General features: G+C 42.8%; 1 protein-coding gene across 8 annotated transcripts; it reads right to left on the bottom strand.

Moving 5' to 3' along the window:
• Positions 1–2145: 2145 nt before the first annotated feature.
• Positions 2146–12864, bottom strand: FUS (FUS RNA binding protein). 8 transcript variants are annotated; one of them, XM_069244223.1, is made up of 15 exons: positions 12600–12864; positions 11354–11378; positions 11082–11263; positions 10630–10801; positions 10161–10342; positions 9851–10079; positions 8467–8501; positions 7342–7392; positions 6520–6626; positions 6077–6206; positions 5802–5909; positions 3742–3853; positions 3567–3655; positions 2419–2566; positions 2146–2331 (listed from the first exon to the last, which is right to left on the bottom strand). In XM_069244223.1, the coding sequence occupies exons 1-15, from the start codon at positions 12847–12849 to the stop codon at positions 2292–2294; spliced, it is 1860 nt and encodes a 619-aa protein (XP_069100324.1). In that variant the 5' UTR covers positions 12850–12864; the 3' UTR covers positions 2146–2291. The 8 variants fall into 8 exon arrangements, with proteins under 8 accessions (XP_069100324.1, XP_069100325.1, XP_069100326.1 ...); XM_069244224.1 differs by having other exon boundaries at positions 5841–5909; XM_069244225.1 differs by lacking the exon at positions 7342–7392.
• Positions 12865–13801: the final 937 nt, after the last annotated feature.

Below are 13801 nucleotides of genomic sequence, written 5' to 3'. Positions count from 1 at the left end.
GAGGATAGGCTAGCAACACCTGAAGGAGCCTATCAGAAGGAGTCTGACGTCACCTGCTGGCCCTGGCCACTCAGAGCAGTCAGTGTGCCAGCAGCACCTCTGTTTCCAAGATGGCAGAGGTCTGGAGCACACTGGAGGGGCTCTGGGCACCTCCCAGGGGAGTGGTCACTCCCCTTTCCTTTATCCAGTTTCGCGCCAGAGCAGGGCTGAGGGATCCCTGAACCGGTGTAGACTGGCTTATGCAGAGATGGGCAGCATCTGTGCCCATCAAAGCATTTCCAGAGGCTGGGGGAGGCTACTCCACCCCAGCCCTGACACCTTTTTCCAAAGGGAGAGGGTGTAACACCCTCTCTCTGAGGAAGTCCTGTGTTCTGCCTTCCTGTGCCAAGCCTGGCTGGACCCCAGGAGGGCAGAAACCTGTCTGAGGGGTTGGCAGCAGCTGCAGTGAAACCCCGGGAAAGGCAGTTTGGCAGTACCCAGGTCTGTGCTAGAGACTCGGGGGATCATGGAATTGTCTCCCCAATGCCAGAATGGCATTGGGGTGACAATTCCATGATCTTAGACATGTTACATGGCCATGTTCGGAGTTACCATTGTGACGCTATACATATGTCGTGACATATGTCTTGTGCATGCGTGTAATGGTGTCCCCGCACTCACAAAGTCCGGGGAATTTGCCCTGAACATTGTGGGAGCACCTTGGCTAGTGCCAGGGTGCCCACACACTAAGTAACTTAGCACCCAACCTTTACCAGGTAAAGGTTAGACATATAGGTGACTTATAAGTTACCGAAGTGCAGTGGTAAATGGCTGTGAAATAACGTGGACGTTATTTCACTCAGGCTGCAGTGGCAGGCCTGTATAAGAATTGTCAGGTCTCCCTATGGGTGGCACAAGAAATGCTGCAGCCCATAGGGATCTCCTGGAACCCCAATACCCTGGGTACCTCAGTACCATATACTAGGGAATAATAAGGGTGTTCCAGTATGCCAATGTAAATTGGTGAAATTGGTCACTAGCCTGTTAGTGACAATTTGGAAAGAAATGAGAGCATAACCACTGAGGTTCTGGATAGCAGAGCCTCAGTGAGACAGTTAGTCATAACACAGGTAACACATACAGGGCACACTTATGAGCACTGGGGCCCTGGCTGGCAGGGTCCCAGTGACACATACAACTAAAATATATATATATATATATATATATATATATATATATATATATATATATATATATATATATATATAGTGAAATATGGGGTAACATGCCAGGCAAGATGGTACTTTCCTACACCACCCCAATAAAATCACCCTCCATAAAACAATTTACTACTTTAAGTATTTATACAAACATTTTATTTTCATAGTGAAATAAACATGCAAGTCCTCCATTCATATTTCCTGTCAGAATACTAGAGACTGGAGCTCTTCCTACCCATGAATGGCCATGCATCCTCAACATAGGCACTCACCTGATTAACAGGACGAGTCATAATCAACATTTGGCCATCATGGTCAGGCTCCTCTAAATGTCAGTTTACAGGACTGTACCCTACACAAGTTTTTTTAACATGCTCCCCCGCCCCCTTTCTATAATAATAATAAAAAAAACTCAAACGAAAACTTTGCTTTTAAGACCTGCAAACTTATTGGGCAAATTGGTAACCAATATGTTGACTGGGCACCTTTTAACTAGTTTACAATTCACGCTAATTAATCTCACACTTATTTTGGTTGGTTACTTTACAGTGTTGAGACACGAAAAATACTCAACACTAGTAACTCGTGTTTGCTCACACTTGTTGAATCACTGCCTTCACATGATTTAGTTTTAGCAAAACTATGCAACTGTTTTAAAATTCAGTTTCTTCATTAATACAGTTTACATATACCCTAGAAAAACATCCAGTTAAAGACAAAAGTGGTAATTAAGCTGTATTCCCATCCCAATTTCACATTTAATTAAATAACTTATGGGAGACAACCACAGAAGCTATGCAAATCCCTTAGAAATGTTAAGGCCCTGCATTAGCCTGGCACGGGAGAAGTTGTCGATTCCCACTCACCCAAAAATAAACGTCAGCACTTCCGACTGAATCAAGTGACAAATGCAGTTGGTTTTAGACCTTGAAAAACTACCACGAACTAAAAACATGTTTCTTTAATGAATAGGCATACAAATACAAGCAAATAAAATTTTGGAAACAATATACACAAATGGAATAGTTTTAACAGCGCAGCATCATATCAGACCAAAAAAAAAAAAAAAAAAACTAAATCAGTCATTCACATTTAATAAGGTCGCTCTCTGCGGTCTTGTCTGTGATCTCCCCTTGGAGGAAAAAAATAAAAATACATGTTAGATACTGCTTTGAACCAATGGCATACAAGTGAACAAACAAAAAGGTTACATTTTTACCTAGAATCCATTTTGTTTGGTCCAAATCCACCACGGTCACCACCCCGTCCTCTGAATCCACCTCTATCGCCACCTCTGCCTCTGAAGCCACCCCTGTCAAAGCCACCTCTACCACCACCGCCGCCTCGTCGGTCCTCAAAACCGCCACCTAGGATAAAACAGAAGCAGATCTCAGTTAAGTAACAAGATGCTTTTGTTAACTGGGTGCAACACGTCCAGCCAACCTGGATAAATGCGATACAAGGGGACATGCATCATGAATCAGATAGACTATACACTTAGCTTCAGATAATTGTGCTCAATTTAGTGCTCTAATTTCCCCTAACACGCGACAATCCTTTAAGCCATTTGAAGAACATTGTTAACGGGAATCGGCAAGCCATTTGAAGAAGATTGTTAACGGGAATCTGCAACACAATCAGGATATGCAATCTGTAGTGTAAACGTACCCGGAGAACCACTGTAAAAGGTGCCACTGTTCTCTTAAAGTCATTCTCACTACAGAATCAGCAAAGACTGCAGTGACATTTATGATCCTAAAGCTAACATATGAAGTAAGCAGATCAGCCTTGAAAATTCGGTTAATCACACAACCCATAGTTGTGGTATTAAACGAGGTTGAATGCTTCGGAGTGCGGGTTGTGAATGAGATGTACAAAGTACCTGAATTCAGAGTACGGTAGCGATATACAATCATATATAAGAGCACCCCCCCCCCCCCCCCCCAAAAAAAACCCACAAAATACTTATAATAAACCTATGGAAATGATGGCTTCAAACCCGATTTAGCTTGACAGGCTTCAACAAAAAACAGCTTTTAAACAGATCACCACTGCCTCAGCTAGGGGTCAGATTCTCTCGTCTGTTCTGGGGAAACATGCTTTGTTCTCGCACATCCTAATAATTTTAGGAAACCACTACTGTGGCCATGCGTTTGCTGTCTATCCTATATGCAAAAGGTCCAATAAAGATTAAGGACAAACCGAGCTTAACGACTTGGGAGTTTGGGCTGTTTTGAGCATGTCAATATAGGCATTTACTGCACGCAATGCATGTTTGCATTATTCCAGTTGCGGCAATAAAGTATTAAGGTATTGATTACCCCAAAAAGTACCTCTACCAAAGAAGAGGGCTGAACTAAAAGTTACCCATGTTCGGTCCTCCGGGGCCATCAGGTTTGGATGTCTTGCACTGGTTGCACTCATTTCGCCAAGAAAAGTTCATATTTTCACATGTGCTGGAAAATAAAGAACCACAGTTGCAATAACCTGCTCGCTTCTACACTATGCGCACCAGCTTGTCAATTTTATTTTGGTAACTTACGGATTGGGACACTTCCAGTCGCCAGCTCTCTGCTGTCCCCCTCCACCACTGGAAAAGCCACTGCCACCTCCTCCACCTGATCCACCTCCAAATCCACCACGTCCCATTGGTCCTGAAGGAAAACAAATATGTACTGCTAAATGCAGGAGGCAAGGAACAATATTCCGACCAAAGGTTGTCCATGCTCCAAGTATGTGTCCATAAAATAATCTGTTTTTTTTTTATTTGTACTAAAGGCTCGGCTTAATCCACCAGATTCCTAAGAGATCAGTAAAATAACTAGCTATTATTTTGAAGTATAGCTCTTCTTGCACAGCAGTGATTGGTTTAAAAAAACCATCAAGCCACTTCAGACAAAATCTAGATAGACTTAAACAAAATGGAGGTGGTCAGAAACTTAGTGGGCTCTCTCAATTGCGCAACTAGACTTTTACTACTTGTATCAGACACGTTTAAGAGAATTGCTCTCCTCACTTAAGCACTGCAGTGACAAACGTGTTGTAATATTGAACAATCTACATTTAACTATTAAAAACTCACAACTTTACACCAAGTGTGGCTTTATTAGAGCTCACACCCTGCTAAGCATTCATTCACATAGACGTTACGAATGCATTGCAGATGGCCCGTCAGTCAAATTAGTGGTATTCTTACAGCGTAAAATGGATGCAATGCTGCATACCATCCAGTTATTTAAAATAAATAAGTGGAATAGGTTTGTGGGCACGTCTGCTGGGTGCATACATGTGCCAATAAAAATCTTTGGGTTAGCCACCACTACAAAACAATAAGCTTTAAGTTGGTGACAGAAGTTGTGCTCAAAATCTGTCTGCCATTGGCTCTAAAGAAGCCAATGTATCTACTTGCTGCACTGAAACATGTGATAACTGACGAAGCCATTGGCGCTTGTGGACACCATGACGTTTGGAGGTTGTGCACACAGAATTCGCCTAGTTTCTGGACGTCGCACGGATTTGCCAGTGACCTTAAGTCTCATGCATGCTCTGGACTGTAATTTTAGGACAATAGGATTTGCCCTCACTTGTAAGTGATGCGGACCACACCTTTCTCACCCATGTCCTGGTTGAAGGCAAAGTGACGAGAAAAATCCTTGAACTTTCTGGAATAGGCGCATACCCATTCAGAGTATACCAGAGGTTCTGCCCATTTTTGTTTTTTTACATGGAAAACGCAAGTTCGCATCTGGAGCAATACAGGCGGCAAGCAAGATCCATCGCCTTTCCATGGGTTACCAAATAACATTCCAAGGAAAGTGGTCCAGACTGTACGGGTCTCAAATAAAACGGAATAAATAAGGAATAAAGCTCGAGACTGTCAACATGGAAGAGGGTCAGATACCTCAGAAGCACAAAAGTTCTAAAATTCTGGGCTACAGTGATTTCGGCATGTTAGTTTGGCCACCAGCTTTGACAACATCTTAAGCTCCGACATTAACTAGGAGTGTGAAGACCGTCATAAGGGAATAGTCTACAACTCGCTGCACACCTCCTTTAATACTGAAAGGCAATTACAATGACATACAGCTGAAACCTGAATGTATGAAATTACCCGTCAGAATAAGTTACATAAAGCTTGAGCAAGGGTTGGAACTCATAAGCCAACAAACCACCCCATAACCGAACTGTCTCATGAGGTCACTTGACTACAGCACAAAGTGCTGCGTAGTGACTGAGCTATGCCATTAACTGAAATGTTTTATTTTGAAGCACAGAAATTGCAGATGTGCATTTAAAGGAAAAAAAAAAAAAAAACTAGAATACTTACTTTGCATTTAGTAACAAGTACTTGAATACTAAAAGCCAACTACGTGAACATACAATATTCAAACCCATAAACTTTTACGTACATGTCCCAGGAAATAAAGGTCTAAACCGGGCAGATATGTAGCCTGCAGATTATATGCAAGCGACAGAAAAATATATTGAATGTATACAAGCGAGAGCATAGTAGGTGCTTTGTCATTTCCGTAAGGGCTGTACATCCATATAAAATTAAGGGGCAGAACTATGTCAAGCTACTTAATCAAAAACAGTTCATACCCCCGCGTCCTCGGCCACCTCTACCACCATTGCCCCCACCTCGGTTGTTGAAGTCGGCCCTGCGGGTTGCAAACGAAACCTTGATGGGGTTACCAGAAAACTCCTTCCCTGCAAGAAATAGTATACGTTAAAGAAATCGGTTCATCGCCTATGGATTAAAAGGCAGACTCCGAAGTTAGAGTTTAGTATTTAGCCACCATTTAACCCAATAAAAGCAGAAGCGTTTGGTAAAATTACACAGGCATAAATGTGAATCAGCACATGAAGCAACATACCATCAAACCAATCAATAGCTGCCTTGGCTGACGGAGGGTCGTCAAAGGACACTGTAGCCTCCCCTTTAAGTTTGCCAGTCTCCCGATCAGCATACAAATTTATCATTGGTAGGCCAGTCTTCTTGTTAATCTGAAGGGGAAAAAGGTTAAAATAGTTTAGTGCTCTTTTCCATTGAGAACTGCTCCAAAAAAACTCTGGATAGCTATATCTAAGGTGCAACCGGTCATCGTGCCCACTCATATGTAAGGGGAAGGCAGATGAGGCCAGGTCCCAAACCAGTTCTTACCATTTATGATGGAGCAGGATTCTAAACAGGTGAGACTAGTCACGTACTTTAAAAGTAGCAACTCTAAATCAAACGGTACATCTGCAGATAACAATATTGACTACAATTTAAAATTAGACATGCACGTGATCTACCACTGCCTAGTTAGAAAATTACCTTGATGATACCAATCTGCTTGAAGTAGTCCGCAACAGACTCGATAGTAACATTTTCACCAAGACCCTGAACAAAGATTGTGTTGTTGTCAGAGTTGTCCTGCTCACCTGCAAATTAAGACCACCGTTAAAGAGAAAGTTCACCAAAGACTTTAAGCAGTCCATTACGATAACATTCACCAACATAGCAGTGCACGAGAGCAAAGAACTGGCCCAATGTCCTCTGCAGACTTGTGCACCAATGGCATCCGTATTTGTTAAAAGATTGGCTGCAAGATTCACAAGTAACGATGCGCGTCCAGTTGCTGCGTAAGCAGACAATTTAGAAGTCGACCTTACAGTGACAGTAGTTTTGCAATCCTGTGGTAGGCATCAGAGCCAAAAGTGAAAATAGTAGACACTGCATAAGCCTTATACCAGTGCCCTTAAACCAATGTCAACGAAGTGGACCAGACCCAACAGATAAGGGCACAGTTTACCCCCAAGTTAGTGTGCCCTGCAACCACAAATGCGTGTATACAATTTGATGTTACATCGGAGCCCCTTGTGAGTAGCCTAAAAGAAGGCAACCACCATAACGTTTAACAGCCACCTCACCTAGTTGAGCACATCTCAGTATATGAGGCAGCTGATGTACCCAGATATTCGCTTTTCAGCTAAGTTCATGAACACAGGATGGCATACAAGGACGCAAGAAACCTGGTACCCAAAGTTTAGACGCCTTGAGAGACCTTGTGTTCTTAGTGCCTACTTGATATGGAAGCTGGTACACCAGCGTGTTGAAACTTTAGTACACTTCTCAGTACGCCCAGCATGAACTTACCACCAATATCATGTCTGGGGCCACTCTGCTCTCGGGGACCTCCTCCACCTCCTTAGGCAAACAGAAAAATAAAAAGCGCTGTATAACAAATAGGCATACGTCAAACCCCATCCAATCCCATGCACTCCCAACTCGGGTCATAAGACAAAAGATACGCAGCAGGCCAGTGTTGGTATATGTGGCATAACATCCTTGCACCAGAGACCGAAAAACCCTTTGTAAAACAGGGCATGCTCCTGTAGGATTCCATTCTTAAGTATCTTGTAACTTAAAAACACGTGCCTTTATAAATTCCCGTTAAGATCCTCGTTTAATTTTACACTTCACCATTGACTGTTAGAATTAGAAATGTGGGTGTCGTAAATACAACTCTTTTGCAATGACCCAGTTTTGTTGTCTTTTCACACCTTGAGTTGAAAACCATTTCATTCGAAACCTGCCTGTTCTAACCCCTTGTGTTTTAAACCATTGTATTATTGCTTTTAAGGCAACCTTCGCCTCACTCAATATTTAACCTAAAGACAGTATTTCCTCCTTAGCCCTTCCAATGAAGTAAACGTAGTGTTTTATGCAAGATTACAACTGCCTCGTTTCCTATGTTTCTAATATACATTTCCATATACCAAACACTGGTCTCCACAGATAGAAACGTTTGCCAAACCCTTTTCAGTAACCCATGGGAAGCCTCCTTAAGCTCTCCTAATGAGCAGCATTACCATAACACATTTGTCGTGTTACTTAAATCGCAAAACACCATTCAATAGTGTCAACGTGTTCAGTTAAGAACCATTCACCTTCCTATATTAGGAACGAGATATTTTGTGTAAATCGCAGGAAATGTAGTTGCAGAATACCCAAACAAGCACGTACTTTGTGCTTAACACTAACACTTTTAAAAGAGCAATTCAGGGTTGTCTTGAGAAACAGAGGTTAGACGAATAGGTGATATAACGTGTATCCGATCCTACAAAGAAGCTGAGCACGGTTTATAAGGCTTGCTTGCAAAGGCGGGCGCTTGGTGCTCCCATAGGTTACATCTGATAAATGGCGGCTTTCCTTAAAATTGCTAATGTTACATGACACTGGTTTTGGAATAAACAGTTGTGTTTAAGTTAACTCACTTACCACCAAATTTATTGAAGCCACCACGTTCACCACCGCTGAGGAGACAAGTTAGAAGACATTGAAGTTTTCCACGTCTAGGCGCTAGAACGTTAGAACCAGATCCTTATGATACTGGCAACTTTCCTCCTGTAGACCTAAGCACTCGTCCACTTTGTTTTGCCAATAGCACATTCAGACTTAGGTTTTCCTGCGACACATGAAGTCAGTCTGGTACAAGTTTATTATCTTCACAGAAATAACGATTCTTTACCATTAGTACCACAAAACCATTCAGCCATGCCATCGGTTTGTTATATTCAATTTCACGCAATTTGAAGGAGAAAAAAAAAAAAAAAACATTTAAAGTGTATGCAAACCAGGAGCATTTCAGGTTTACCTAAGTGAAAACCTGCCCAAAGAATGGTGTCTGCGACCCAATAAAATCAAACCAGTAAAGATGACACCCCATGATGTCATGCAAAACGTGAGTGGGTGGTTATACGCCTAAATTAGTGAGGCGGTAATACCATACCAGTCAGACGTACTACAATATGTTGGTTCTTTACTCTAAATACTTACCTTTAATACGCGCAGCATTTCGGGGGCACATATAGTAAGAACGTTATTAACCCATATGAACCCCCATAAAGTCACCTTCGTGTAACCACCCCACATTAGATCTTCTAGTAAAGGCAACGGTAACATCTGTAGTTTCCATGGCAACACAGATGTTATTAAAACGCTGCCTCACTTTCCGATCAAAATGAGTGGTCAGGGTCAGTTTACCATTTGCCAATACTTATGGGAATTTGAGCTTTTTCGTAGTCTTCACATTAATACAGCCATAACCCACTCAGGGCTATCAGCTGTTTTTAGAACACTTCTTCAATATTTTACACAAACCTCACAACTTATTCACCTAATTGTCAACCTGAACAGAGCCTAAAACTTGGTCTCAGATGTTCACCTTTGATGTTGCAAACGTCAGTAGATATTTAATTGACCTATGTACCTTAACCGAAGAACGGGTCAGACCGTACAGACTACGTAGCAACATTTTAGGCTGTTTCATTTCAGTGTTGTTGTAACCAAGCAAAGTGCGAGTGTTTGCATTGTTTAACCACCTCATATCATGTGGAGAAAGTTGCCCTGCTATCCCATTCCACCAAAACTATAATCGTCAAGACATTCCAATCACATTAGCTAGGCAAAGGGCATTAAATAGTTCACTTGAAACAAATGAAATACAAATTATATTTCTTTACCGCAGCATTTAACCTGCAAATTGCCACATTCTAGTTGTTAATCCCAGATCACGCCTGCACATCTCCCTCCACTTTTTCCTAACGCAGCTCTGGTGAGCCGCCAAAGTTAATCAGTTTTCTACACTATGCTTAACACCTACCCCATGCCTCCTCGGGGACTGCCTCCGGATGACCCTCCTCTGGGACCACCTCTTCCACCTCTGTCGAATCCTCCACGGCCTCCAAAGCCACCACCTCGGCCTCCTCTATTACGACTGTCTTGACCTCCATAACCTCCTTGGTCTGGACCACCATACCCACCACTACTGCCGCCACTGCTGCCACCACTACCACCGCCCACTGGAGGGGTATCCTGGCCATAGCCTCCACCTAAAGTAACAAGTAAATAAAATGAGACCCAATTCAAGTTTTCCACTGAATCAAAACTAACAAATTAAAAGTTGAGCTTACCGCCGCTTCCTCCATACTGTCCTTGCTGACCATAGCTTTGAGGTTGGTTGTAGCCCTGCTGCTGTCCATATGAACTCTGCTGCTGGCCTCCGCTGCTACCACCGCTACCTCCGCCTCCATAACTAGACTGCTGTCCATATCCTCCTCCACTCTGTTGCTGACCATAGGATTGCTGACCACTACTGTAACCGAGACAGGAATTTTATGAGCACTTTGATCACTTCCGAAAAGTAATCGCAGGCAAACAAACGAGGATGGGCGTTATCCAACATTGTCCCATCCCACTGGGCAGCCTTCTCTACCCCAAGAAGCTTAAGACAACTTTAAAATTAGGCAACCGTCTACGAGGGACACACTTAGAAGCAACTATCCTCGGTGCCCATTTCTGTAATGGCAGCAGCAATTCTAGCCACAAGATTTCTCATCTAAGCTCGAGGACTACATGAACATAAACGTGGACGACTCTTACCTTCCTCCCTGTGCAGAACTGTTAGTTTGCTGCTGACCATAACCGGAATAGGAAGAAGATTGTTGCTGCTGTTGTGGTGGTTGCTGCTGTGGTTGCCCGTACTGTGACTGCGAGGCCTGACTGTTTCCATAGCTTCCATACCCCTGAGGAGTGGACTGTCCACCATAACCAGCTAAAACCAAAAGAAAACAAATTATTAAACCGGCAATAACAAAAATCGCGAGGCCCTGGACACCCCGCCCTCTTAAAGACTAAAGCGCCTTTCCATGTTCGAAACGGCCCTAAACTTTACGACTCCCACGCTAATTTAATTCATACACGGATGATTTACTGTGCTGCCAATTAAGTTTTAAATAGCAAACAGCCCCGCTGAAACAAGGACTTTAAAAAATATTAAAAACTGAAATGAAGAGCAATGTCCTGTAAGCTTACGTTACGTGTTCCTTACTTACAGCTCTGTTGGGGCTGTTGAGTTTGTGCTTGGCCATAAGACGATGATCCATAACTACTCGGTTGTCCGTAGCTCGACTGCGTGTCGGCAGACTGTCCGTAACTGCTGTAGCTCTGTTGGCCATACTGCTGGTTAGCTTGTTGAGAATACCCTTGCCCCGGTTGGGAAGGATATGCCCCATAACTAAATAAAAAACAGATATATTATGGTTCTCCACTTTGCATTTAGCAAAACAGTAGTGTGTGTGTGTAAAGTAAAAACACTGAAACTCACCCCTGGGCAGTTTGCTGAGAATAATCTGAAATGATAGGCGAGGAAAAAAATAATTAAACGACAGTTCTGTCAGTACATACGTTATGAAGGACGCGGTATCGCTTAAACAAATAAAATTGCCTAAAATGTATTTTACATGGTACATTCGTCGCTATACGGCGAAACTAGTTCGCTATTGTTTTTCTAAACACAATGGGCCTAAAGTAAATTATAACTATTATAACTAAGGGTTGAACAACGAGCCCTCATGACCAGTTGAAATGGATTAGGTCCGATATAATGACCATGCAGAGAACCCTTGAACAAGCCACCAAGTATCTTGTGCGCTTTAGAGCACTGGGATAACCGGCAAAGGCTAAATTCCGATCATTGAAGGGAAAAAAGAAAAAGGTATGAGAAATACAGACGGATCGGAATCTTGCCTTAGACCCTGTCCCCAAAAAACTGGTTCCGTCCCATAGTCGTTAAAGATGGGGGTCGGAGTTAACTTCAAGTCAAGATGGCGACCTGGCGCTCTCTATGGCGCACTACACTCTTAACGATTAAGTATCGGGTATGGAACAAGGAAGTGACCGCGCAAGAAACAGCAAACACCGGAATCGCGCGAGGATCATAGATATTATTGGCCTCCTTTCAGGCTCCCTACAGCCATATCCGCATATCGCCCACGTGCTCAACCACCCTACCTACACCTTCGGTCCAAAGCCGTGTAGGGAGGACTAATCCCTTAGTAAATTACGATAACGATATACAAATAACGATGCAGACGCCGACTAACTACCGCTAATACAAACCATACTCGATACTACAAACCTGTTAGCATCGATTCCTTATTAAGAGCATCCCCGTTAATTGCGATATATCACTATGTAGCTTTCAAATATCTTTTATGGCGATAAAATGTTTGTCATCAGTGCGCAGATTAATAAAATAAGATAACTTCACCGGATACTCTACTAAATAAAATGTGATGTGAAGCGCCCCCCGCAAAATGCTTGACTGTCCAGTCAAACTGAATTAAAAACCTCTTGTGCCATAATCTATTTTTTTTTCAAATTTGTACTTTTATTCTTGAATGTGTTGCAGCAGAAAGAAAGGATTAATGTATCCACCCCCAGAGTAGGAAATTAAACGGAAGCCATTTTGTCTCCGGCTCACAGTTTTAATCTCAAAATGGCGGCTACTTCTACTGAAACGTCTACTACACCTTCGCCCAACTTCGTTAAGTTATATTTTTAACTCTTACCGTTTGACGCCATTAAGACGGCGGCGGATGGAACGGAGTTCGGAAAAGGACGGAAGTCGGTGGGACTCTGAGTTGTAACTTCGGCCCCTCCCTCCTTCAACGTCCACTCCTTCTTCTGCCAGAAACCGAACTGAATGCGTCGTGGGTTGAACAGTGAGACGTACTTCCAAGGGCAGGGTCTGGAATGTACCACTGGGTGACCCCCTGAGGGTAGAAGAACGACAGACCTTAAAGCAAGCAGCCCCGACATGCGAACAAGAACCAGGCATGTAATCGTACTTTATTATTCGTATGAAGTACTGCTTCGTTGATGACAATCAGCAACGCTAAAATGGCAGTAAAATATTTAAAGGAGGACCACGCCCCAAGTTGCACCCCTTCCTTAATGTTCATTTTGGTTTGATCTACAGTTTAGCTTAGTCGGCATTGTGACGTCATATGGACGTAAATTGGGTAACACCAGCACACAAGCACTGGAATTCAGGGGGGGGAGATTTGTTCAATGGTACATTCCACTATGGCCTTCATTTTTTGGTTCTTTTATTGTAGATCGCTTATTTGAATTTCTGAGGTTGATTAAACAATGAAATACGGGTTCCTTTCTTTTATCTTTTACGAACAATGCCAAAATACGTTTGAGGGATGCGCCTTAAAAATGCCCCAGTGAGAATTTTGAAAAAGCAAAGAGAATTTTGAGAAAACATATTTATTCTTGCAATTAACCTGCATTACCTGGATACAATTTTAGATAGGGAAAAGTGTAAAATAAAGAATTTTCGGCGTCCAAACTCGGAAGTCTCCCGACTCAATGGGGTTTGTTGGCATTATTTTTCTAAGGTGTGGGCCTTGTGCAACAAGTGGTGCCCACCTTGCTCCAGGTCATTACATACCCTGTTTCCTGTCCTGGGCCTTTGTATGATAGCCTAATGCATTCTGGGTATCTTAGGTTGGGGTGGGGGAGGGTTATTCCATTGAAAAAATTATAATTAATTGAACTGGAGAATTCCACAATGATTTGTATGAAAAAGATGACCAGAGAGATTGTTCTTAACCCCTTCGCTGCCAGGCCCTTTCCCCCTCAGGTGCCAGGCCTTTTATTGGCTATTTTGGGCAGTTCACGCATAGGCCCTCATAACGTTTTGTCCGCATGAGGTACCCAAGCCAAATTTGCATCCTTTTTTCCAACATCCTAGGGATTCTAG

Source organism: Pleurodeles waltl, chromosome 7 (genome assembly GCF_031143425.1).
Source record: "Pleurodeles waltl isolate 20211129_DDA chromosome 7, aPleWal1.hap1.20221129, whole genome shotgun sequence".
In the NCBI taxonomy this organism is placed as follows: Eukaryota; Metazoa; Chordata; class Amphibia; order Caudata; family Salamandridae; genus Pleurodeles; species Pleurodeles waltl.
The sequence above is the reverse complement of the archived record's forward strand: the minus strand, read 5'-3'. Positions and strand labels throughout refer to the sequence as shown.

What these genes read in the sequence shown, in the direction of transcription:
- FUS (XM_069244223.1), bottom strand. Translation starts at nt 12,849, where the DNA reads ATGTCGGGGCTGCTTGCTTTAAGGTCTGTCGTTCTTCTACCCTCAGGG. An exon ending in AGTCCCCGAGGAGGCATGGG is followed by an intron (nt 8,502 to 9,850) that starts GTAGGTGTTAAG and finishes TTGTCTCCTCAG; the next exon opens with CGGTGGTGAACGTGGTGGCT. An exon ending in CCCCGGAGGACCGAACATGG is followed by an intron (nt 2,567 to 3,566) that starts GTAACTTTTAGT and finishes GTTTTATCCTAG; the next exon opens with GTGGCGGTTTTGAGGACCGA.